The sequence below is a fragment of the Phalacrocorax aristotelis genome, chromosome 1 (genome assembly GCF_949628215.1).
Source record: "Phalacrocorax aristotelis chromosome 1, bGulAri2.1, whole genome shotgun sequence".
Lineage (NCBI taxonomy): Eukaryota > Metazoa > Chordata > Aves > Suliformes > Phalacrocoracidae > Phalacrocorax > Phalacrocorax aristotelis.
In genome coordinates, this window is record NC_134276.1 from 26,880,184 (window position 1) to 26,906,189 (window position 26,006).

At 37.1% G+C, this 26,006-nt stretch overlaps 1 protein-coding gene across 7 annotated transcripts in view; it reads left to right on the top strand.

The window, feature by feature from the left end:
* NBEA (neurobeachin) overlaps positions 1-26,006 on the top strand; it is a 507,728-nt gene that overhangs the window by 458,163 nt on the left and 23,559 nt on the right. For 3 of the 7 annotated variants that reach the window (XM_075085072.1, XM_075085088.1, XM_075085095.1), the window contains 3 exons: positions 2,844-3,011; positions 23,266-23,355; positions 24,855-25,047. In XM_075085072.1, coding sequence (XP_074941173.1) covers positions 2,844-3,011; positions 23,266-23,355; positions 24,855-25,047 — 451 coding nt within the window. Of the gene's footprint in view, positions 1-2,843; positions 3,012-22,877; positions 22,941-23,265; positions 23,356-24,854; positions 25,048-26,006 lie in introns of all 7 variants that reach the window. The other 4 variants (XM_075085055.1, XM_075085064.1, XM_075085081.1 and 1 more) reach the window with 2 other exon arrangements.

Below are 26,006 nucleotides of genomic sequence, written 5' to 3' on the forward strand. Positions count from 1 at the left end.
GGGGCTCTGAGAAACCTGATCTATTTGAAGATGTCCCTGCTCACTGCAGGGGGGTTGGACCAAGAAGAGGATGTTAGAGGAGGTGTTGGGTAAAATATGGTCATTTGACCCAAGCATTTATTTCTTGAAATGTACTGTCCCATCTTTAAGGAGTCAAAAGTTTTGCCATTTTCCTGAAATGTTCTCTGTATTCTAGAAATAGCAATGCTATTTTTGACCAAGGCAAATGCCTAACAATTTTTTAAAATTACTTTTTAATAAATAAATAACCAATACAGATGCAAAAGAAACACAGATATGCAAGTCTGGTGGAGGAATAGAACAGTTAGGCTGCTCGCTGTAAGCTGGTCGGAGATGGATGCTGGAAGGACAACAGACTGTCAATTCTATTTTATTGCATACAAAGAAATATTAAAAATTGAGCATTTAAAAGTTAGGAAATGCTTTATATATGGTTGCTGTGGCATACTTAATTTTATCCTTGCATGCTAACATCCTGCATGCTAAATGAGGCAAAAGTCCTATGGAAAAGATTATATGGGGTGATGTAGTCACTGGCTATATCATGTTGCATGCACACAACACAATATAAGTAAGGGTCTTCATTTCTTAATTATTTATTGGGAAACATATCTGAAATCAAATAGTATTAGTTTATTAGTATATAGTATTAAGCACTATTAATGCTATTTAAATAATATTACTTGCCATTTGCATATGATGGCCTGTGATTTTGAAAAGGAAGCAACAAGTTTTTATATAGTTTGCTGTAACATTTCTTTACAGCTTCTTATGTTAAAGAAGCTGAACTGAAGCCACTGAAAACTGAGCTACATGTCAGCTATTAAGCCTGAGCCTTCCCATCTATTTTCCTTAGAAATAACTGTCACTGGTTTTGACAGAAAAGGGTCCAGTTTTCCACCAAAGCACAGTGAGTTCCGCTTCCACATGGAGCAGTACAGGGAGAATGTTGGAGGAATGGTTGTGTGATTACCCAGGGAGCCAGACCCATGTGGCTTGCCCTGTCTGCGGCTGTTCCTGCATGTGGGGATGGTGGGCAGGGGGCTGCTGCCGGTGAGCAGTGCATGGCACAGTAGTACAGTTTCCAATGATTATTTCTGAAGCAGCCTCATTTTGATGTAAATGAATAAAATGAAAACATATTTTTTCTTCCAAAGTTTAACCCCTGTAAAACTTGAACTTTCCTGGAGCAGACATGAAACTCTGTCCTAGCTGGAAAGTGTTTGTACTGAGTAGTGGCACTGTGCTGGAAACAATGGAGGAATTAGGATTTCTCAGGGGAAGAAAAAAAAAAAAGCCAGAAACTTTGAGAATGAAAAGTATTAGATAATGTGATATAGAGGGTTGCTGCCAGCTCTGCTTGTATGCAGTGAGTAGCGATAAGCTTGACATTGATGTTTACATAAAAAAATTGCATTAAGGCTGGTATTTTTTTTCTTCAGAGCAAGCCAGGCTTTTTTCAGTGGTGCCCAGTAATAGGACCAGAGGCAATGGGCACAAACTGAAACACAGAAGGTTCCCTCTGGACATCAGGAAACACTTCTTTGCTGTGAGGGTGACCAAGCACTGCCACAGTTTACCCAGAGGGGTTGTGGAGTCTCCATCCTTGGAGATATTCAAAAGCCATCAGGGCAGCCTACTCTAGTGGCCCTGCTTAAGCAGAGGGGTTGGACCAGGTTATTTCCAGAGGTCCCTTCCAAACTCAGCTGTTCTGTGATTCTGTAATTTATTTTTTTTTCCTAACAAACTAATCAAAAGTTAGTTCCCAGACCTGAGAACTGAACTGCACTTGTTCTGACTGAGGGAACTATGTACATGACACTGTACAAAATCAGGACTGTGATGGAGTTTGGGCAAGGTCACCTAAAAACTTGGTCAATGAACCATGAATCTTTATTTTACTACCAGTTCTTGTTTATCACATTATTTTTCTGAAGAAAAGGAAAAGAAGGAATAAGTGTGCCAGGATGCCATCTTAAAGAGATGATGAGTATTTACAGGAGAATGATTTATGTATCCAGGTACAGGCTTATGGGAAACTAAGGCAGGCAGTCTGGTAGGGGGGTAAGGAGAAACTGTGTAATCCCTTCAGCTTTCGAAAGCTCCAATTCAGGCGATGATAGCTACTAATGATGCCAATCATGTCTGATAAAGGCACATTGGTTGGATTGGGCTCAGTGGTAATCCTATCATCATTTCCTCCATCTAGAATTAATATCTCTCCATATGCTGAACAATGGAGGAGAAATCCTCGAACCCATTTTGAAACTAGCTAGTCACAACCTGTGTTTTTTCTGGTGAACCAACCTAATGTCAAAAATAAGCATGAAAAATGCTTTTTTCCTTTGAGAAATGAGTCGCAATTCCCACAGAAACTGATTTTGCTGATACAACTTTTTAATGCTCAAGTTTCCATTTTAGATTTAAGAATAATTAGAACTAGTTAGAAAATGAGTTGGAAGACTGGGCTTTTGAAATTGTTTTCCCATTTTCATCAGTTTTTCTTGACAAACTACCTAACTTATTTGACAAGCCCAAACATTAATAATTAAAACCCTTGCAGCTAGGAGAAACCCAGTAGCTGAGAAGAAAATTAGCATAATATAAAGCTGAAGGAAAGAGGAGTATCTTTTTAGTGTTTTCTTCAATATAATTAGTTCTGTTTTTTAATGTTTGAAGGATTTCAAATATATCAAATAAGCCTGAACAGGAAATGTAATGATACCTATTATGCTTCCTCAGTTAATTGGAAAAGGTAGGACATAATTTATGCATGAACTGCAAGATGGAATTTAATTCCTAACTCTGAATTTCACTTGCAGGCCCTGGAAAGCGAGTTTGTGTCATGTCAACTTCATCAGTGGATTGACCTTATATTTGGCTACAAGCAACGAGGACCAGAAGCAGTGCGTGCACTCAACGTTTTCCACTACCTAACCTATGAAGGCTCTGTGAACCTGGACAGTATCACTGACCCTGTCCTCAGGGAGGTAGGTGTTTACTGCCATTTCGTTCTAAAAACTGCTGTCATCTCACAAGAAATGGTACTTTTTCCATCTTTCACTGCTGGAGAAAATTGTTGTGTGTGACTTTATTCACAACTTAGGCCCTAGGTGACTTCAGAAGCAAGTATTAATGAACTAGCAATAAAACAGATGTCCCAAAGTATTTTGTTTGCTTCAAGTTACTAATATATTTAATGGTCAGTTATGATACGGGAAATTATAATGTAATATGTAATGTGTAATACATATTCTGCTATTTTTTATAATTTACTTTTATTAAGTTCACTTAGAATGGAAAAGCTGAAAGAAAAAGCTGCATCATAGTCGTATGGAAAAATATTTAACTTTTTCAGTCAGACAATGTTGGTGAGAATATGTATGTGAAAAAGAATGTATTTGCTACAGTGACAGTAGCAATTATTCAGATTTCTTTTGTGTTAATCACAAAGTATAATCAAAGTGCTACCAAAACAGAAAATGTTTGCTATTTTTTGTGCATACAGCTATTTATATTTGTATACATGTATGTGTGAAATATGTGTATGTGTGCATATATAGAAGTGAGCTTTTTAAATTTATCAGTAATTAAAAAAATAATGTGCTAGCTATGCTGATACACGTTTCCTTCCAGCGACTGTTTTTAGTAAGGCTACAAATTTGAATGATCATTTTCTAATATCACCCATTCATTGGCTAAAACAATTGAAATTTGGTGAAAAGTGTGAAGAAGCAACAGCTGCTAGATGAGTACCGCTGTGATGAAGCTGTACACAAAATCTTCCATTCCCCCAGATAGCTGCCATCTGCTGTATGCAAAACAGTAATAATTTATACATTGCCAGGCGATGGGGTTTTGTTTGTTTGTTTGTTTTCCAATTTTGGAGACAGAAATCTACAGACTTCAGAAAGAAATGGATTCTAGAAAACATTCGTATTCAGCTAAATATTGGGTTTTGGCATGTTGTTTTTAAGTAGTGTGTTGTTGCATCTTGTTGCTTTTGGTGCTTTTTGAGGAGCAGAGCTAAAAAAACATTCAGAACCCTAACCTCCTAGAGCTGGATTTTCACACCATGCACTGCAAAGCTTACACTTTGTAGACAGTTAGCATTCGCTTAAATTTAAGAATGGCCAGGATTGCTTTCATCCCACTGCCTCAAGTATGCAATGCTAACGTCTACATAATGGTTTACTGGATTTAAAACTTTGAGCACAAGAAAAATCAGTAAGGTACAAAACAGGAGATATGAAGGGGCAAGGCTTTTTAAAGTATAAAACAGGTGTCAAGCACCATGAATGCAAGGGATTTGCATGGCTTAAGGACCTGATTTGCATGGTCAGTCTCCTACGTCTTGACTTTAAGGGTCTACTCCCACAGGGCAGCTTGTAGGATTGAGGTCTATCTGTCTGTCTGTGCACCTTATTTAACATCTTATGACATGATAAGACTCTTCAACTCTCTTGTGGCTCTACTTACATGCATAACTTGTCATCAGAAATTTCAAGAAATTCATGGAGATGTTTTTGTTCACTCACTTGTACATACAACCCATGCCCTGTCAGTCAATAGCATATAAACCTCTCAGGCTATTTACACCATGTAAACATCTAAAAACATAACTTTATCTTAATTGCCACAAGTTAGATTAGTAAATGAAAATCATTGTTAACAATGAGAAGGCAACATGTCTAGAAAAAAATGAATCCTATGCATAGGATGCATAAAGTTGTATGCATACATTTAAAAATAGTATTCTTTCCTCTCCAACAGTTTTCAGACATTGGTGATTTGTGGCTTGTCATAAAAAAGTTAAAAAATACTTTTTATTAATTCTTAATAAGAAATTACAATACATTTCTAAGTATAGACAGTTTTAGAGCTTTCTTCTGTTTCCCTTACCTCTACTTATGAAACTAGCAGACATTCTCTGGCCACTAATAACGCATTTGACATCTTGATGATCTAGTAGGTCAGTTATTTGGATGTCATTTTCTGTTACAAGTATATATGCTCTATGTACATCGTTTTGTTGGCTTTTTTTCTTTACTTTATTCTGGCTTTTACTAGATATTCGAGAAAATAAAAGCAAAAAGATCTTTTAAAAGCCTCTGAAGACCACTTGTACATACAGAAATGTAAGGATAGGAACACTAGCACCTTTAAAAACAGTGATAACAATTGTTAAGTATGTTTTACAGTGGCAGGCCGTGGTATCTGGCATCTTAACTTAGAAATACTGTAATTTAAAATTAATTGAGCTTTGCAGTTGTCCAGAAAAATGCATCTCTCAGTATCCAAATGCTCTTGATGTTTATTTTCTAAATAAACTGAAACATTTTTGTTCTGTCACACAGAAGATGGTGAATGTTCTCAATAAATGGCTGTAAAATAAGCCAGTCAATACAACCTTATTGGCAGCAGCCGTTATCAGACCAATGGGCTCAAATACAGCAGTAGCATCCTCAAACTGTGGCCGTAACTAATTTCATATTGAGCTGATTCCCAGCAGAACCTGTCCAGTGAAATAAGGCTCCAAATAACCTCCCCCCACCCCCCACCCCCCTTTTAGGTCTGAGCTGATTGAAAGACATAATGTAAAAAGGCAGATCCCCATGACCTGTTCATGCTAACCCTTGGCCCTTTGCTGGAGCACCTTGCTTAACCACTGAGGAATATGTTGTTCTTAGCTTTCCATGAAGAATGGTAAAGGAGTAATTTCTGTGGCCTTCTAGCTGGAGCAAAACTATATTCAATGGCGGGATAATTCATCCTAGCCATTGCTTACACCTTCCTCACACGAGTGGAGGAGCCCTCTAAGAAGTCTGTACTGTTTAACACTGGAAAAATGGCCATCCTGTGCTTTTGTTCTGTTTGGGCCTATTTATTAGAAGACTCTCCATCTGGCTTGCTTTATTTATTTTCTACTTTGCAAATTCACAGTGGGTGAAACCAGAACGCTGGGATAGCATTAAGTTTTAGATTACTAACACCTATGAAATCACATATGTCTGCCCCTTTAGTAACTCTTTGGCGGCTTAAGATCTGCACTGGATGGGTAAAATATACTGATTTTATTTAAACATACTAATTTTCATTTTTGAGACAACTTTGTAATTTTCTGATACCAAAAACAATATTTGATCACTATAATTTATTTCAGGTAGTGATGAGGGAAAAATGAAAGTCCTGACCAAAATGCTCCACAGAATATATAAAACTGAATTATGTTGCTCAGATCTTTATGATTAGAAATTGAGAAATTCTCGTTTTATCAGTTCTAATGGTCTCTCTTATTCTGCACTTTGCAAAATTGTTTTCATACTATAATAAGGAGGAGAAAAAATATGTAACAAAATAAATATTTTTCAAGCCCCAAATTATTCTTTCATTTGCTTTTTTTTATTGAAACCTTTTGCTTTCTATTTGTAAATTTTTCCTTTTTTAAACTAAAAGCAGTGAGGTGAAAGCTAAAACTTGAAGAACAGCTTAAGGATATTGATTCATTCTTACTTGACAGGTGAAATCATGGTTGCAGCACTAACCACAGCAATTACAGCATTAAAATGTCAAGAAATTAGAGGTCAGAATAACAGATAATTTTCTTCCTTTTGTCAGATTAAAAATTGACATTCTTTGACAGCACAGGATCTCTGGCTGGGAAAATTATGACAGCTTAACTCATCTTGTACTTGTAAGGCAGTAATTGATAATGAACTTTACCATGACAGTCTTCTCCTGTGGAGAAACATGACAGAACATCCCCGGTACAAAGCCTGTATCTCTTTTTAATATGTAAACAGTAGTTATATTGGACATTAGATGTTATTTGGAATTGTCTTTACTGTTAGTTTACATCATAATCCAAATCCTTTCCACTGGACAGATTTGGCTGACTCAGGGGGTTGATGCTGAGAATGTTAATGTGTAAAGAACAATATCAGAAATGTAGCTTATTCGTGGTGCTTCAGTGTTATTGGTTCACTTCTTTAGGAAAATACAGTTCCTCCCCTGGTTTCTCACAGAACATCTATAGGTTTTAGGAGCCTCATTTTTCCCAAACACCTGGAAATCTGGACACTAAAAAAACCTAGAGAGTTGTGGTTTTTTTCAAGTTAGGAACTTGTTTCTGTATGATGCAAAGTGTTGTGGCTGAAAGGGAACAGCACAGTTATACTGGTCATCGGAAAATGCAAGCACAGAGCTAAAATTATTTTCAGTACTACCTTGTAGGTTAAACACAAAATAACGGAGTGGGCAGTTGGCGCATAATAGATTAATCAATGTGGTACTGAGAACACACCTATTGTGCAGAAAAGTACTCATTTCAGGTTTTCTGTTTATTTTTTAAAATCAGTCATATCTACATTTACTTTTTTTTCCAGATGTTCAGCTTGTTTGTGAGTAGAAATGTTCTGAAAAATCAGCTGAAACATTATATCACATATCTATTGGTTTGCATGAGACTTGAAGCTAACTTTGTACCATTCTCGTGTCCTATGTGAGTTGCAAATACAGCTTAGCAGTGCGGCACAGTGACTTCCCTGTGACTGCTGCATCTTCACCAAACATTTGCGTCCCCCCAGTCTGACAGGATTTGCAAGTGCGTAGGAAAGCAAGGCAGTGTGAAACTACTGGGCTCAGGTATTTGTTCCAAGCAGCCACCTGTCAAAATACCTGAGCATATTCGCAACTCACACAGCAAATTGAAAAATGATTAAAATTGCTAGTGTTTGACAGGTAGTTGCTGTGCCCGTAAACTAATCCTAGTAGGACAGTTTTGCTGGCAGCTAACAGAGCATATGGCCTATGCAATATTTATTTATTTGGTGGTGACTTGATATTTAGCATATTTAAATAATTTGAAAAGTCATAATGATGCGGCAACCTTGCAGTGCTTTTCAGTTACCCTCATTTCTGGGTTTTATTTTTCCTCTTATATTTTCTTGTGTTATCTCTTTCTTTGATCTGACAGAAATAACAAAGCATCCCTCTGGATCTGCTATATTGAAATATGCCCACAGGAAGCACAGTAGATCACATCAGTTTTCACTTCTATTTTTTTTCTCTTTCCTTTTTTCCCCCCTCCTTGCTGAAACACTCTTTGCTACTACAGAGGGCTGACATGATAGGGCTGTCAAGACTCAGCAAGATAGATATATCTTTAACAAAGGGAGCTGGAATGCTAGCCTTTCCCTGGTGTCTGAGCCTGGCAAATTTACGAGGAAAAAATTAACACGCTATTCTAATAGCACTATATAATGCTTTCAAGGTAACGCCAGCCCTTGCAACCACGTGCTTGTTCTTGTGTTCGCTCAGAGTTATTCTTATTTATTCTGATTTCATTGTTAACTTGTTAGATCTGTTTCTTCTGGGCACCGTTTCTTTGATGTGACAAGAATATCAAAACCACCCCTATGGATCTGCTTGATTGAATTGTACCCACAGCACTGGCCACTTACAATTTCAGTTGTGCTTAATTGCCTCCATACAAGGGATGGTCTTAGTTTCCTTTCTAGGAGCAGTCCTGCTTAGGCATGAATACGGATAGTGGTGAAACAAGTAGGAAGCTGGAAGCAGTATCAGTATCCACTTTTTCAAGGTTAATTGGAGGAATCTGTATAGCAAGAACAGTTATTCAGGTAAAAGTCATCATCAAAGTAGAAATTATTTTCTTATAAGCTAAGAGCTCGGTTCTCCTCTGTGAAATGTGTTCTTGTGTTCGGTTGATTTTTCTTGAGAAGCCTACATCTCCTTCACTCCCAAATACTGTGTTACCCAGACATACACAACAGGGAATTTTATTCTGAATTTAAACTGTTTTGGGGAAAAATACCTTGATTATTTCATAGTATTTTTGGCCTGTGAGCCTGTTCTGTATGCATTAAGAGATTATCAGTGGAAAACTAGATGGATTTTTATGTTTCACTGTGGACCATCTATGGATATAACAATTTTTATGTCTTTCCAGTGAGATTCAGAGCTCAGTATTCTTTTCTGTAAATAGGAAAGGAAGGGTTTTTACTTGCTGTCACTTTGTTATGATAGCTCACTGTAGATCAAGAAGAAAAACATAGGGATTTTTTGAGGGTAAGATAGTTATTTGTGTAGGTAAAGATTCCTGCAGAAGACACTGAATACAGGAGGACTCACCGTAAATCAGAATATTCAGTAAGGAATTAGTGTAAATTGCATGAGGTCAGTTACCACACAGTAACTGCCCGATGTATAGGCTTTCATTTTCAAATTAATGTGTGCTCTTTTACTTGTGTCTCATTCAGGGGAAAGGGCTTTCAGAAGGTGTTTACTGCAGAATAACTGAAACATTTTAACTATGCATCCAATTTTACTATGAAATAACTTTTTTGGGAGCACATACCCTAAGTAACACAAGCTATTTATGACAAGGAGTAAGCAATATAATCTGATCCACAGGATTCAAAACTAAAAACGCCCTTCTACCATTGCTTAAAACAATTACCTTCAGTTAGATTAATGATTGATTGTGATATCTCCAGTTCATTAATGTATTAGAGATTATCAGGTAGTCAGTATTTTAGTGAATCTGTGCTGATGTGAGTTCATGACCATTCCTGGATCGCGCTGTTATAAGTTTATGGGAATTCAGAATCTTTTCATAGTCAAGAAAATACACAGTTCCTGGAAGTAAAACAAAGTGTGGTGTACAGGTGGGTTTGGGCCCAAAATGGCATACCAGGAAGTCTGGAATTTGTTTATTTTTTGTGATTAAAAAGCTCAGCATCCAGACAGAGCTAAGCACTCCCACTCGATGTACATCGCCAACGATACACTGAGCATTCAAACTGAAAAACTGCCGATAACCTTTTTACCTGATGAGACTTCAGCCAACATATTTGATAAATATCTCAGATAATTCATTCATCAAGGGAATACTAGGGTGAGTTTGTGAATAACTTATAGCCCAGAAAACGTCTCAATCTACTTTGAGTATTATTTGGAATAAATTGTTGGGCCAGTTCTCATCTATGCTTGAAATTTCATATGCATTTTCTCAGAACATCCTGGAGTCTTACCCAAACTGAGTTGAATGTTTTGTCGATATAAAAAGAACATAATTAACCACAATTGCTCTCTTTTATTGCAGAAATATATAAAATATAGGTCTTGTACATGAAAATTTCTTCTTTATTGTTTGGTTATTTTGTTTTTCTCCATATGGATGACAGGTACCAATTATTGATTTTTAAAATTAGCAACAAGCATTTTAACATACACTTAAAGGAATATTTTATATGGAAGAGACACAGAGAGAGAGAGATGGGGTGAAAATTACTGCAGCTGATTGTTGCAGAAATAGCTGGAAGGGGCTGCTTTTTTCCTATTAACACAGATTTCAGTTATATTACGCTGTCATTACCTCAGCATAAATTAACTATTATTCAAAACATTTCACACACAGCAGTTTATTGGAACAGATATTACTCAGTCTAACTATCTAGTCATTCACTTAGAAAGATGCAAAGCTGAGCTTTCTAAATGTTTTAAACATATTGATAATGTGCCTCTTTAATGCCATTTTGAAGCCAGTGTACAGTATATCTATATTATTGTTTTCAATTTATGTCAAGAACAAAGTGAAGTTCTGAAGAATGCGTTCTGGGAAATAATCCAAACAGAATTACTTCTTTATAAACTAAACCCTGAAAATAACTGAAAACATTTATTTTAAATGTAACAGTATAACCTGTTTCCAAAACTGAAATCCTAATATACACCGAAGCTTCATGAATACTGTATGTGACACCTTTCAGTACGTATGTTTTACCTACTTCCCTGTCATTCCCTTCTCAGCCTTTATTTTTGAAGGTTTGCCTGTTCTCTGAGATAGTTCTTGTGTCCTGCAGTCGATAAATTGAAGGTTGGCAGATGGTTGGAGCCTCATCATAACCACAATTTGTAGTAAAGAGAATATGCTTTGCAAATCTCAGAGCACCTTCTTAGGGTGGGAACACGGCAGAGGATTTGTGACAGAACGATGAAGCTGAGAGCAAAGAGATAAGCCAGCATTTACTTTTTGTTCAGATGAAAAAGAAAACCACTAAAGTTATATTACCACATTCTTAACTTAATGCATTTTATTTCATTAACAAGTAAAGATTTTATCCATGAGTTTTTCTATTTGTTTTTTCAACAAAGCAGAAGTAGAACATGAAGTCACATTTTTAATTTTGTATATTTTTATATTTATAGAAGAAGGACAAAGTACGCATAGCAGATACTTCAGTTTACTGAGACTGTTCTGCATTCCAAGCATTAAAAAACATCTTCAGTGACTATGTTTTATTTCAATAATAAACCAGAAGAAAAAAACAGTCACAGCCAAAATGCATTCTTTAGTGATTCAGTACCCTTTCCTCTTTCATTACTGCAAGCTTTCAGAAGGCCTGTTCTGTTGTTTGTTTCCCTGTTTACCTCATTTTCTTCTGTGTTTTCCTGCAGGGGATGTTCTTAATTGTGAAATAAGTAGAAATAAATATGATGTGTATGTTCTGTGTAATGGCTTTCTGAAACATGTAAGTTGTCCTTCTGGCAGTAAAGATTACTCATTTGTTCAGCTATTAATAACATTTATTTTCCACAAAAACTGTATTCTCTAGACCTGTTCCTATACCTTCCTTTATTCTACATCAAAAGATGTCAGTGTCCCTGTAGTTCAAAAGACTACCTGCTTATGATCATCTGAATTCTTGTCAACTACTGGCCAAATTGCCATGGGGTATGAACAGTCACTAACAGACCCTTTTTCTTTCATGTTTTGGTTGAACTTTCTCATGAGCGTGGTGTGATCCTCTATATATTGGCTTACCGGAAGGATTTGAGAGAGTTCAGGGAAGAGCGTCCTCATGATGAGAGGACAGAGAATACTGATTTATGAACGAGATTTCAAGAGCTTGACAGGAAATAATGGAATCAAAAGGGACATGTAGCAGAAAGACAGGAATATGGAGAGTTGGCTCATTCCAACTGATGTAGGAATATTACGTGGTCTGATACCAGATTAACTAGCAGTTACAGGATCAAATTCAGGCAGGAAAGTTCAGCCTTAATGGCAGAAGAAGTTTCCTAAGGTCTATAGGCTGTAATTTGGCTGTACAAATCTTATAAGAGAAATTGTAACACCCTCATTAAATGGGTCATTTCAAACTAGATTGGGCAAACACTGTAAAAATGCATTGTCAGGAAGAATGTACATTATGGGCAGATAGAAAAATTGGGACTTTTTCATCTGTATCTTTTATTCTGCTATGTTCTGTTATGGTGATAGCCGTGAGCATAACATGAACCCAACTACTTTGTCAATAACTGCATTAGTCTGTGCCTCTTATGACTACATTAACTTCCATAGTAAGTCATTCCATCTTTTGTTTTAATTCAAAACTATCTTTATAAGTTTTTAATTTTTGACAAATTAATGGTTAATGTAGAAATTAATTTAAAAAATGGTTACATTCTGGGTAGAAATTTTTCAAGACAGTTTAGCTCTTTGGAGTTCTTTATTGTTTAAACGCGTCTGTCTGAAGGGTTGGTCCTTTGCTGACTTACGGAGTCTAAAGTCAAAAGGTTGAAAAAATGTAGTCAGTAGATGTCCTGAGCACTTACCATGTATAGATTCCTATCCAGTCATAGTTTTCTACAATTCCTACAGCCAAACCTGGTTGCATGTTATTTACACCAAGTCACAGAAATTAAGTTCTGTCCTAAATATTCACGTTCCCTTTTTATTTCATATATTGCCAATTTTGTCAGAAAGTTACACAAAAAAAATGTATATGTATGGTAGTTTTATAGAAGACAATGCAAATGTATGAGCATTTCCTAAGATTGAAAGAGGACAGTATTGAGGAGGGAAATGTCATTGAAGTAGAGGAAGAGTAAGGAAATAACTTGAGAAACTTTTTTTTTTCTCAAAAAAGGGATAAATTCAGTTGATGGACAAAAAAATAATTAAGGTGGTGGGGGAATTTAAGAATTTTTGTTCTTTAAAGGATCATTCCCTCCCAAAATAAACTTGTCATACAAAAACTTTACATACATTTACTGTTGATTTTTAAAAAATTAACTGTGATTTTTTAAAGCTCACAATTTAGCTTTTAAAATAAAAAGCATAGTTAAAACCAGCTGTAAGCATGCACTGTTAAAGCTCTTAGTCACGAAGAAAAAAAATTAATTAGAAAAGAGTGGATAAAGTTTCAAAGTTTCAATGAAACCTCCTGCTGATATTACTGTTGCATTTTTATGGGTAGGATGCCTATGCTTAAAGGCCTCTGTGCTCTTAAAAATGACAATTAAAAATATATACAGTGTCTTAAACAAAACCAAAGGCAAGGAGAGCTAATAAATAGTATTAAACCTGATGTGGTGTCCAACAAACTCTCCCTTCTAACGGCACGGAGTACAATTATGCTGTGTGTAACAGGCAGTACACTGTTCAGATGACATCAGCCTCCCTGAAAACCACGGGCCAGTAGCCCAATACTACTTCCTTGGCTCCACTCCCAATTACTCCCCAATGCATCAAGTCTAGGGTACTTGCACTAGGGTATTCTCAGCCTCGTTTGTGTTTCCATTTGTTCAGGCAGCTGTGCAGGTACCAGCAAAGCCAGGCTCTTTCTGCTTTTGTGACCTTTCCAGGGTAGCAGAAGTCACAAACCTTTTGGTCACCTGCTTGAAAGTTGGGGGTCCTTCAGAAATATTCACTCCCCTAGTTTCCTCAAAAATAATACTGGTTTTTTCACTTGATGCATTGGCCTGTTGACACTGTGAGTGGAGGTCAGGCTGACAGCTTCTGCTTTCCAGACTAGTCTATGGAATAAGGACAGAGATGCTCTGAGCTTTTCTGTTGTGTCCAGATTAGAGATTCCTCCATGGTTCTTTCCCCAGGAGATCTTCATGGACAGTAGAAGTTTCTTCTTTCTTCTGCCTCAATAGAGAGGAAAAGTAACAAGAGATTTCTTACAAGCACCTTCTCTGTTTTGTAGCATTTCAAATCCTGGATAATATCTGCAGCTTTATTATTGTAAGAATGTAAAGGTATAATAATACCACTTTCTTCATTGCCACTGAAGCCTCAGCTTTCAGCTCAGCATTTTGGTTAGTATAAATGGTGATATATCAGTGACATGTGAGTTTGAATTTTTTAAAAAATTCTTTTTGAATAATTGGAAAACCAAAAGTACCTTAAATTTTTGCCCAGAATAAAGCCCTGCATGTGTTGTAGTGCTTAACTGAACAGGTCAGGGTGAGCAGCTTCCTTTTGTGTCTGGAGAAAAGAAATAAAAATGAGAGATGAAGGAGGAGAAATGGAATTGCATGGGAAGATGGGCATTTGCACAACTCCTGTCTTCTTGAGGGAGGGAGAAAGAGCCAAGGTACAGTGGGACCAGGTGAACAACAAAGAGGGTGGAAGGACAGAAAGAACATTTGGAGCTCTTGATGCAGAGCAGGAGGAAAGGAAAGGGTTAGGAAGGCAGTCCTTGGGAACCTTATAGAAGCAGAGGATAAATTACCATAGGATCAGAGAGCTCTTGGTATGGTGGTTAATGCAGAGAAATGATGTTTGCAGCCTTCCCAGAGCTTTATGGGATTTTTTAGTCTTGACCTTTGGAACTTCTTTCTTCATTAGTGAATTCATTGAAATACTGTATAATATAATCTAGTTAGGCATTTCTTAACAAAAAAGACTTTAAGTACTTTTGACTTATAAAATTTAGTAGGTTTCTAAATGTACTTGGTGGTGTTTTGAAAAATACTACTCGTCATTTTTAGCCTAGCACAAGTGGAAATTCAGGCTTTCTGGCTGTTACACACTGCTTTTCACATGTGGAAACAATTGCAGCATCCCAGACAGCAGCAGTGATTTTTTTTAAATGCCTGTAAATTTTAGTGACTGCCAACTAAGGGATGCTAATGACAGTTTTCATATAATGTTTTTACTCCTTCACTTCCACTTTTGTAGACTTTGAAAAATCTGTGGTGGTTCCAGTCAGAAGAGGAGCTACATTTGAAAATTCAGAGGATGTTTTATATCTTACTCAAGGACATGTAACAAATTTATCTCTGCTTTAGATAAGTCATAAAATAAATGCTCATTATTGGAGAAAATGTGCTTAGAATTGTAGGAGCATTCTCAGAAAAGAAAGTTTGTGTCATAAGTTTGCTCTGTTCCAAAAAGAAAACCCCAAAACTTTCCCAAAGATCTAAAAACATAAATTAAGATTTCAGCATCCTGGTTTGTATTTCGTATGCAAAAGAGAAAAATAAATTAGTTAAAGGCTGACACAAGGGAGAGGAAAGGAAACGCTTGGCTTAAAAGCAAAAACTGAGTGGGAATGTCAAGAAGTGAGAGGTATGACAAACCTAAGACTGTAATGTAGATACAAAGAAAAAAGAAAACAGAAAGATGCAAGAAAGGATAGCTTCAAGATGAGTTTTGGTAATAACAAGAACTTTTCAAGATGAGTTTTAGTAATAAAAAGAACTTGCATTTCTTGGAACTTAATACTGGTGACACAAACTCAGGAAGAAAGAAACAGTTTGGCCAGAACAGAAGATGATGCTCTGAGCAAGATCTTGCTAAGACCTGAGTGAGGACTTTTTCTTAGTAACAGGGTTTATACAACAGGAGGCACACTCAGGCAACAGAACTATTTTGGTTTTGTTTGGTTTGCAAAAACTAGCTAGGACACATCTGCAATTCTGCATGTTGTGATGCTTTGATTACCATCATATAAAGGAGTAATACAAAAGAGGAGTATCAACAGGGAAATTCTATGTTGCAGGTGTACATTTTAGTAATTTGCATTGCAGAATCAAGATGTCAAAGAGAAGCTTGTGCCATAGACCTAAAGACCAGATGGGAAAGATCATCCGGATTGGCCTCTCACCCAACAAATCACATAGAGCTTTGGCCATGTAGCCTTTGAATGTAATCATAAGTGTTGGAGTCTGAATAACGAAAAGAGGATATAGAAGTGTTTCCTTATACAAGTAGAGTTTAGGTGATAAGAAATTATTTCAGTTAGTCACCTTAAATATTTATCATCCACAAACAAACACAAAAATTCTTGTTTTAAAAGAAATGAGGAAATGTCTTCAGAAAATCTAAAACTGCTCATCAGAACAAGAGGAATCCTTGTTTCTGAGGTTGTCCATTACATAGCAATAGAAAAATTATTTCAAGGCAATTATCAGTCATCTAAAAATAAAAAAATCCTGATTGCCCAGGTTTCAAAACCTTAACAATTTATGGCATGAAGTTACATATTTAATGAATTATTGTATCATGCTATTACATCTCTCAGAAAAGTAACTTGGCAGTAAAATCTTTTCTGATGTGTTGTACTCAGTAACTTAATGATCAAAGAAAGCAACATTTTCTATTATAAACTTAATACAGATTTGGGAGAATGATGACAGAGCAGTGATTTCATTTGGCATGACATCAAGGAGCACGCAAGAGTTTCAGTAAATGTTGCCAATCTGTAGGAGACAGGAATTATTACAAACATGAACATAAGAAATACAGTAGTTCAACTGAAGAAAAAACCGGCATGAAACAAGAATAATAAAATGTTTTTTATATGAGGGATGACCTCATTGCTCTCTACAGCTTCCTGAGGAGGGTAAGTAGAGAGGGGGGTGCTGATCTCTTTTCCCTGGGATCCAGTGATAGGATGTGTGGGAATAGTTCAAAGCTGCACCAGCAGAGGTTCAGACTGGACATTAGGAAGCATTTCTTTACCAAGAGGGTGGTCAAACACTGGAACAGGCTTCCTAGAGAGGTGGTCGACGACCCAAGCCTGTCAGTGTTTAAGAGGCATTTGGACAATGCCCTTAACAACATGCTTTAACTTTGGTCAGCCCTGAATTGGTCAGGCAGTTGGACTAGATGATCATTGTAGGTCCCTTCCAACTATTCTATTCTATTCTATTCTATTCTATTCTATTCTATTCTATTCTATTCTATTCTATTCTATATGAAAGAGAAAGAAAATTTGAATGTAATTGTAAACAGAACTGTAAATAAGTGTATGACTTTCTTCAGTTCCAGCCTGTTTAGAGTTTTACACAGTATTGACTCTACTAGTAAAGTAGTGCTCCCTGTCTGCCTTGTATACAGGCAAACAGCAGGGAAGAAGAGGCAGTGAAATTGCCATGGGCTGGGAGCAAAACCTGCAGTTTTAAAAATCATCACAACTATAAAAAGGAAGTGATGAACCGAGCAGCGTGGCCTGAGGAGCCCCTATAACAACATAGACTTTGTCAGAGGAACTTGGAGTTAAAGCTATTTGCTTTAGAGCATAGTAAGAGTTTGTGGTAGTTTTTAGTGTAATTTAATGAGAGAATTTCATTATATCAGTGGTAAACTCCTTTGTTCCAGGCAGAGCTGGAAGGATACAAGAAAAAGAAAAACTATAGAAAATTGAGTTTTTTCCTTCTGGTACAATTAGGAAGGAGGGGAACATTTCACTCCTTGATATGAGCCTTTTTCAGTGTAAGGAAGTTTTCCATGATTTTCAGGGGGATGGGCTGCTAGAGAGGAAAAGGAAGTATTTGTGCTCAGGCACATGAAAACCTCACATATCAGAATATGCCTGAAAGAGTAAGGGATACTCCCAGCTAAACCTGCGCTGGCTGCAGGATATCCATCTTTATGGTATTTTTGCTTTACCTTCTCTGTTTCTGTTGGTGAGATGTATTGAATTTATTTCCTGTTTGCCGTGTATTAACCAAATGCTTGCTTAAGCTGGCAAAGGGTTTACAATATTTTTGTGTCATGAGAGGCATATTGGACTACAAGGGGCAAGAATGGGAGAACTATAAAGGTGAAAGAAGGAAGAACTAGGTAACACTGTTAGTAGCTTAATGAGGTAAATGTGAAAGCTAAAAGGCAGCACTCTCTGAGACAAATAAGGTCACTGATGCGACTCATGCCTGTAAAGAGAATGGGACATCTTACCTTTCACGTTCTCATTCCTTTTGTAGTACTATTTCCTTTCACAGGGGAATGAGGAAGAAGTTTGGGGGTGGACTGACTCTGGGAGGAGGATGAAGGTCAGCTCTGAGCTATTGGTCTTCTGCTGGGGAGCCATTTAATTGCACATTGGATCCAATGAGATACCTCCTGTGAGGGGAAGGAGCTTAAGGTTGCCCCTTCTCCATTGTTAAATTAATAAAGTAGTGACCTGCAGAGAAAATCCATTTCTGGGCCCATCTTTCAGTCCCTTGAGTATCCTGATTAAATAACAGACTGTATCGAAGCCTCCAGACTAGTTGAGTCATTGCTTGTCTTTAAACTACAGCACTTCTTTCCTCCAAATATACAATAATAAAATGGAAATCAATGTTTTTAACCTAACTTATCAGAAGTCCTGAAGACATTGATGCTGTTTAACAGCTGTAGATGCAAATAAAATAGCAGTATCTCACACCACTCCTACAAAACAATAACATTTCCAAGCTGCTTATGCTACCCACCAAAGGGCTGTCAATCATGTTTGCTCTGAAGAAGATGGTGCTTGGGGGCTGTTGAGCATGCTGGCTGCATGGGCGGGAGAGCACATAAAGGATTCCTCTGTTCACTTGGATGCAAAAATGAAATAAACTTTCAGGAAAGGCAGAGGTGGATGACTGTTGCTGTGGTGCAGATTTCTCAAATACCTATAGATTTTGGCTCTTCATTGGGCTCAGTCCCCATGAACAGCAGAAAACGGATTGTAGAAAAACCTGAGTGTGGTACACAAGAGGAACAAAACACAGCAGGATTACAGGAATTAGTAATAAAAAGACAGAGTATATAAAAAAAGTAATAAAACATAGAGAAACTGAGATAATACATATTTAAGAAAGTTTAACTGATTACAGTAGTAGTCAGTGAAGATTAATAAAACAAAGCCACTTCACGTAAGAATAAAAACAGTGTATTACTATCTGCAGTGCAGTCTGGTTTTAGGAATTTCTTTCTCCATGATTCAAAGCAAAATTGCTCACATTTTTGTATTTCTTGTGTTATATAGTCACCAGGCATCTTTCTCAGCAAAGGGGAGTTTGCAAGTGAGATGGACCATTAATTTCATCCCTGGTGATTTTACCTGCATTTCTAAAGAACTTTTTTGAGAAAAAGTATGTTAAAAATAAACTGCTTCGTGGCTTACCCTTTTTGCAAACATATGACAAAGAGCAAACAAAACCCTCAGTTTTGTGGTATTTTGGGTGAGTCAATTCCAGCATTTTCATTTAGATTAGGACTGTGCTTCTGAAATTAATCTGCAGATCATCCCTATTTGCCATGCTTTCATTCACACAGCAGACTAGTTTTAAAGTGTGTCAACTGGCTTCTAAGCTACAGAAGCAGTGTGTTCCAGGTGTGCAGAGCTCAGCTGATGGAGGTCTGCAGCCCACGCTGGAGCCAGCCTGGTGGGAAGACCCTGCAGTGGGCACTGATTCAGCATGAGTTCCTCGGGACCAGATCTTCTGCTCTGCAGATCAGCTCCTGTTGGGTCACACTGCTTGCTGTTGGTGACATTGCCTTTGACCGCTAAAATAGTTCTTATACCTAAAGAAACAGATTGCTTGAAATCTCTAATGTCAGATTTGTGTTTCTTTCAACCAGAATTAAGAAATAAAAACCAAATACTTTGGTAGGCTGCACAATGAGCAAAGCAGATGTAGTGAATCCTTCATTCCAGAAAAAGCTGACACAGATTGCAGAGGAGCATCCCGGCATCCTTGTGAATATACAGTCTGCCTTTAAGCATAAAAACTGGAACCCAATAATTTATTTCCTTTTTATCTTTCTGCAATACATGATCATATCCTAACAGATACTCCCTGAAGTGTCTGGAGTACAAATCTCATTTTATGTGTATTAAAAACAGTAGGGAATCTCGAATCAGCTCACTAAATAGCTTTTCTGCAACACCTTATTAAGAAAGTGAAAACTAACATAATTGCCATTTTGCTGTTCCAAAAGCATTAAATCTGGCAGCCACTGAACTCCAAGCTTATATTGTTTCTAGACAAAGGACATTTGAAGGTGAAATGAGAATAAACTTTATTTTATTAAATTCGTATTAAATTGACTAGAATATGTATCTCAGGGAATGGTCTAGCACTTTGCACACAATATTCAAGATCTGATGGGAGAAAACGACTCGATTGTTTAGAATGAAATGTTTAAGACCATTAAATAAAACCAAAGTTTGACGATTAACAGTTAAAGAAAAACAGTGGTGTACACTTACCAGTTTTCAGATTAATTTCAACTACAGCCAGAGTTCTCTTGTAAACAAACCAATGTATGACATTATTATTCACAGATCTGGTCTGTACCTGCTTTTCATTTTGTGTCAAGTGATCTGATAGGAGGCAGCATTAGGAATACCCTTGGGCCAGTCACTTTATCTCTGTATACTTATGTTTATCTTCTGTGTAAATTTTGACAAGGTTTTTCTGTCCTTTTTAAGTGTTGTGAGCTCTAGGAGGAATACCAGTTGTAGCTGTGCACAGCTGTGGTGGTGTGCAGATTATAGTCTCAGTGCAGTAGTTGAATATTGCAGGTATTTTTAGACAAACATTGTTCAGTTTCTTTAACGCTTCCAAGAGTTGTCAGTTTTACAAATGGTACTTTTGAAAGAAAAGGGTAACATTGCTATCCACGGAGAGGGGGAGAGGCAGTTGTCTCTGTAAGTGCAAGCCAGCAAAAATATTGAATATTCCCAGAATCAAAGGTCTTGATTCTGCATTAGTTCTGGTTATGGAAGGATTTGGCATTAAGTGAAATGTTTTTAAATTATGGGCATGTAAAGTATGTGAGAATCTACCAGGACATCTTCAGCTGTAAAATAACAGTTGCTTTTGACAGTTATGTTTTAAACGTCCGTTCCTCATCATCTGAAAAATTCATGCTCGTTTATTATTGTATTCTGCTTCTCTTTCTTTTCCCCTGTTACCATCATAAATCTACCTGAACTGGGAGGCAAAGCCAGCAAAGTTTATGTATGCAGAATTTATAGCCAAACAGTCAGAATTTGCCAGGACTGGGCAGCATGAAAGTAAATGTGTAAAACAGAATTGGGCTGCACTGAAAAAAATTTAATAATTCATTTCAGTGTGGCTGTGAGAGAACAGAAGTATCATTTAAGGGATCATTATAAAGGGTGGGAGAGCAAAGGCTGGGTTTTGTTTAGTATTGCTGCCAAATACAATTCACACTCTTATTTCAACACAAAAGTCTTTCAAAAATTAAAATTAAATTAACCTTGATAATTATTTGAAAAAAGAAAAATGGAAATTACTTTTCTCAAAATACTATTGACAGATCTTTGTGGAAGCATTTATCACACAGCGCCTGATATCGTTGATATTTGTCATTCTGAAAATGAAATTCACAAACAAGTACAATTTCCTCCCCTTCTCCCCACCAACCAAATCAGTTATAGAGTACTGAATGTAATAGAAAATACTACCTTTGATTTGACTTGAAGTGAATTTTATATTCCTGTATAAAAAGTGTCTGCATGAGTGAAGGTATCTACACAACGTGTAAAAAGATACTGTTTATGTGCTACATATAGATAGCTGCTGTATAGACATGTACACGTGTACACGCATACACCCACACAACTGCATTGGTTTTGTATAAAATTACGCTACAATTTTAAAACAAACCATCATTAAATGATGTTAATAAAACCCAAGACGCTCACCAATTCCCAAGAAACACTCTGTGTCTTGGAGACTGAAGCCCACTCTGAATTAGTCAAGAAGCAAAAAATCACCTGTACTGGGATAATTACAGCATCAAATGTGCTACAGCTACAATCCATTGAAAGCCCTTCAGCTACTTGACTGGACTTTGCATTAGGTTTCTTTTTCAGCAAATGTTTGTTTGAGGTATTCCATTATATACCTGTCAATCTAGGGCATCAAGAGTGGTAGACATCAGTGACCTGTAAGGAAATCTTCCTCTAACATCTGTTCTTGTATCTATAGTGTGAAGTAGAGGAAAACACAGATTGACTTGTAGGAATTACAAAATATGTAGATTAAAAGGACTCTTCTGTATCACGAAGTATTTATTGTGCATCTTACCATTTTATGTCTGAAAGAAATAACGTAATTTACCAAGATAGCAATGTTTTTGGTGTTTTTTCATGTTTCTTGTGTCATAGTGAATGAAAAATTCATAAAGCTCACAAGAAAAATATTAAGGGTCAGTAGTGCAGGGTACAGTATATATAGGTACATAATGCACAGTGCATTTCAAAATCTGCCAGTTTAGTTTCCTATGGATGCTTTATTCTTGACTTTACAAGGTCAAATAAAATAGTACCTGTCTTTTTGAAACATAAGGAGTGTTCTTTAACAGTGTTGCTTTTACAAGCAGCAATCTTTTGCCAAAGTTTTTCAGAATATATCTTAAATATATTTTTCTTTGAATGAACTGTTGAGTAGTGGAAGCATCTCAGTGTATGGGCTGTATTCTGCTCCCTATCGAATTACTACAGATTTATTCTGAAAGTAGATTTAAGTCTTGAAGAATGCAGTGAAATTGCTAAGCTTTCATTTCAAACCTGTGAAGCCTGAAAGCCCATGAAAAAATGCTATAAAACTAAGCATGAAATAAATACTCAGTGAATGTATGCAACTTGGAAAGATTTTTACATTAGCCTGAATGTGTCTGGCAAGATTTGTTTCTGGCATGTTTTTGTTTTAACCTACTAATGCTGTTGTTGAAATAGTAATTATTTTGTTTCTATTATATTTTATACATGATTTTTGTTTCTCAGTTTGCTTTTCTTTCCCTGTTTAAGATTCCAGAGGCTTATTTTATTAGAGATCCTCATACTTTCCTCCTTACAAAGGACTTTATTAAGGTATATATGTTCATTTTAGTGCAAAATAAAGCGCTCTCAAGACCTGAACTGCATGTCCTCACAGGTTAACATTTCCACATATAACACCAGTTACTGGAAATGAGAATGGTTAGTTGGTTAACTGAAGCATGCTTGAAAGGAGAAGCAAAGCTTGTCTACAAAATACTAACACTTGGATGAGTCTGCAGCCTGGGAGGAGAGCACCGGGTGAATTTTCTGGACTTTTTTCATGGCTGACTTGGGATATGCCTGCATTGTCACACAGTGTGTTGACCTCTCTCCTTGACGCATATTGCTCATGACAGTCCCTCTCCCTTGCCCGCAGGCCATGGAGGCGCAGATACAGAACTTTGGACAGACGCCATCGCAGTTGCTCATTGAGCCCCATCCACCTCGGAGCTCTGCTATGCACCTGGTGAGACATAACTGCTGGTGGGGAATGCATTGCCTTTGAACCTGAGGATCCTTTGTAGGTCATAAAGTACCCATTTAACCAACACTTTTAATGCCCTCTGTTGCCCATGCAGCTGTACTTTCTCCTGGCAGAAACAGCTCGCAGTGCTCTAGCAGAGCAAGGTGGAGGTTTGACTAGCTTTAGCTTCTTCTTGTCCTGGCTTTTCCTGTCTAATATTGTATTAAAAGGCCCTATCTTCCTAAATATACACTCGATATATACATATTTGCATTCTTATTTCTGCAAGTAGTGGGAATGGCTGCAGGCTTTTCTTAAGAGTGAGCATGTTGTTTTGTTTTGTTTTAAAGGATGCATTGTTAGGGGCTGATTTATGAACAATGCCTGCTTGACAAAAATGAAGTATTGGAGGTCAAATTGTACTGGAATCCTCCTGCCTATTTCCCCAGGAGAATACAATGTATATTTCAAATTTCAGTGTGAACTCCAAAATTCATTCCCAACACATTCTTCTCTGTGCTTCTTGCAAAGAATTATACGAAATAGCCAGATTGAATGAAACAGATCTCTGTGCCCCTCAGTGCCTTTGATTAAATGTTTTGAGCCAGATATTTTCTTTTAAGTTTTGAAAATCAACAGTAATACATGCAGTAGTTTCAATCATTTTATCTATCAACAAGGAAATCACTCTATCTAGTTGTACTGTAAAAGCGAGAATTCATCTGGGAGTTTTGGCTGTGTTACTTTAAGTAACATGTAGATGTCAAAAATATGTAATATTGATTTTATATTCTTAAGATATGGGTAATGTAGTTTTAGTAATAATTTAGAGTGATAAGTAGAAAGGATTATTTAAACTTCTAGAAATAACTTTATTTGTTATGTCAAAAAAAATATTAAAACAGAATTTAATAACACTATTATTGTTCATGTGCAAAAAGCTGTCACTTGTAGAATCATCAAACATTTTTATAACTGCTTACAGACTCCCTAAGAAGTATATGTTCTACATAGAATTAATTTGTCCATGTTTGGAAGTGCTGTAATTCATATAAAGAATTCATTGAGAAAAATTAAATATCTCTGAGTTTTTGAGTCCCTTTTAAAAATCTTTTTTCAACTGCTGTAGTTTATAGCATTTACATTTGTGAGATATTAATTGATTAATGCTTTTGTTTTACTCTTATCTCTATTGTATGAATATTGACTGCTGTATAATCTTACATTTTACCGTATATTAATTAATGCTAATGGTCATTTTGCACCCTGTAACAATAACCCTTACCATACCTATTCTCCACTTTTCCTTGTGTAATGATCCCTATAATAGCTTCTGATCTTGCTCTCCTCCATCACTAGTGTAGACACTCAGGTAGCATTGTTTTCCCTGTATGTGTGCATGCTTGCCTGCTCTTTTTTAACCTCATTTTCCCTCAGACCTCCTCACTAATTGTGTTATCCCTTCTGTTTTCTTCTGCTCTCTTCTCCTTTCTACTCAACAGTGTTTCCTTCCACAGAGCCCCCTCATGTTTAAAGATCAGATGCAGCAGGATGTCATCATGGTGCTGAAGTTCCCATCAAATTCCCCCGTCACACATGTGGCAGCCAACACGCTGCCCCACCTGACCATTCCTGCCGTGGTGACCGTCACCTGCAGCAGGCTGTTTGCAGTCAATCGGTGGCACAACACAGTAGGTAGGTTCTCACGAGCATGCTTCATTCAAATTTGAAGACCTTAACAGTGAAGCTTTAATTTCGAGTGCAATTTAGCTAGTTGTGGGTTAATCTCACTCACCTGCCTGTGTACAGAGATTTACTGCTTTTTCTGGTTTGTGTCAAATAATCAAAGCTTGTGTTTTCTCTGGTGTCATTCCTAGAAACACAGCAGCACATCACTACAGCAGCCAGTCGATTTGTCGTTACATCAGGATCAACCTTTGATATAATGCTTTTCAGGAGACTGCTGCTGTTCTTGACACAGCCGATATTAATAAGTCCCAGGATTCAGGAATACATACTGGCATGCTAGATAGTGTACATCACTCTCTGCTGCTTGAGAGAGATTTCAGTTCTGTCCAGGAGCTTGTCATAAGCCTTCCCCTGGGCCACCATTAGATAATGTGGGACCCTAAGCAAGCCTAAGTGGCTGGACACTGAACTATTCTGAAGAGAAGTTTTCTTATTCCCTCCCAAAAACCATTCAATGAGGTCACCCCAAATTTCCGTTCCAGCCCCTCTGCTCACCTCTCCATGTTGCTGCGAGAACTGTCCTGTCACCTCACATAGACATGTAGATTCTGAGGTTGTCCCAGGGATTGCTAAATAGGTGGTGGGGCCATGAGCTACTGTCCTGCTTGGGAATGAACAGGTTTCATTTTCAAAGGTAGCTTCCTGCTGTCACAGAGCTCTATCACAATAGCTCTTACGTTGCAGCATCTCAAAACTTTTGAAGGTTTCTTACCACCTGGGCAAAACAAGAAGGCACCCAGTGTTTGAGCAGGGGACTCAGTAGCTGGCTCAGGAACTTTGCAGGGACTAGGCAAAAAAAGAAAAATCCTCCTATCTTTGCAGTACAGGAGAATCTCCGGGACAAAATAGGTCCTTCTGCAGAGAGATTTGTGAGATTTAGCTTAGATGTCTACCTCCAATAGACT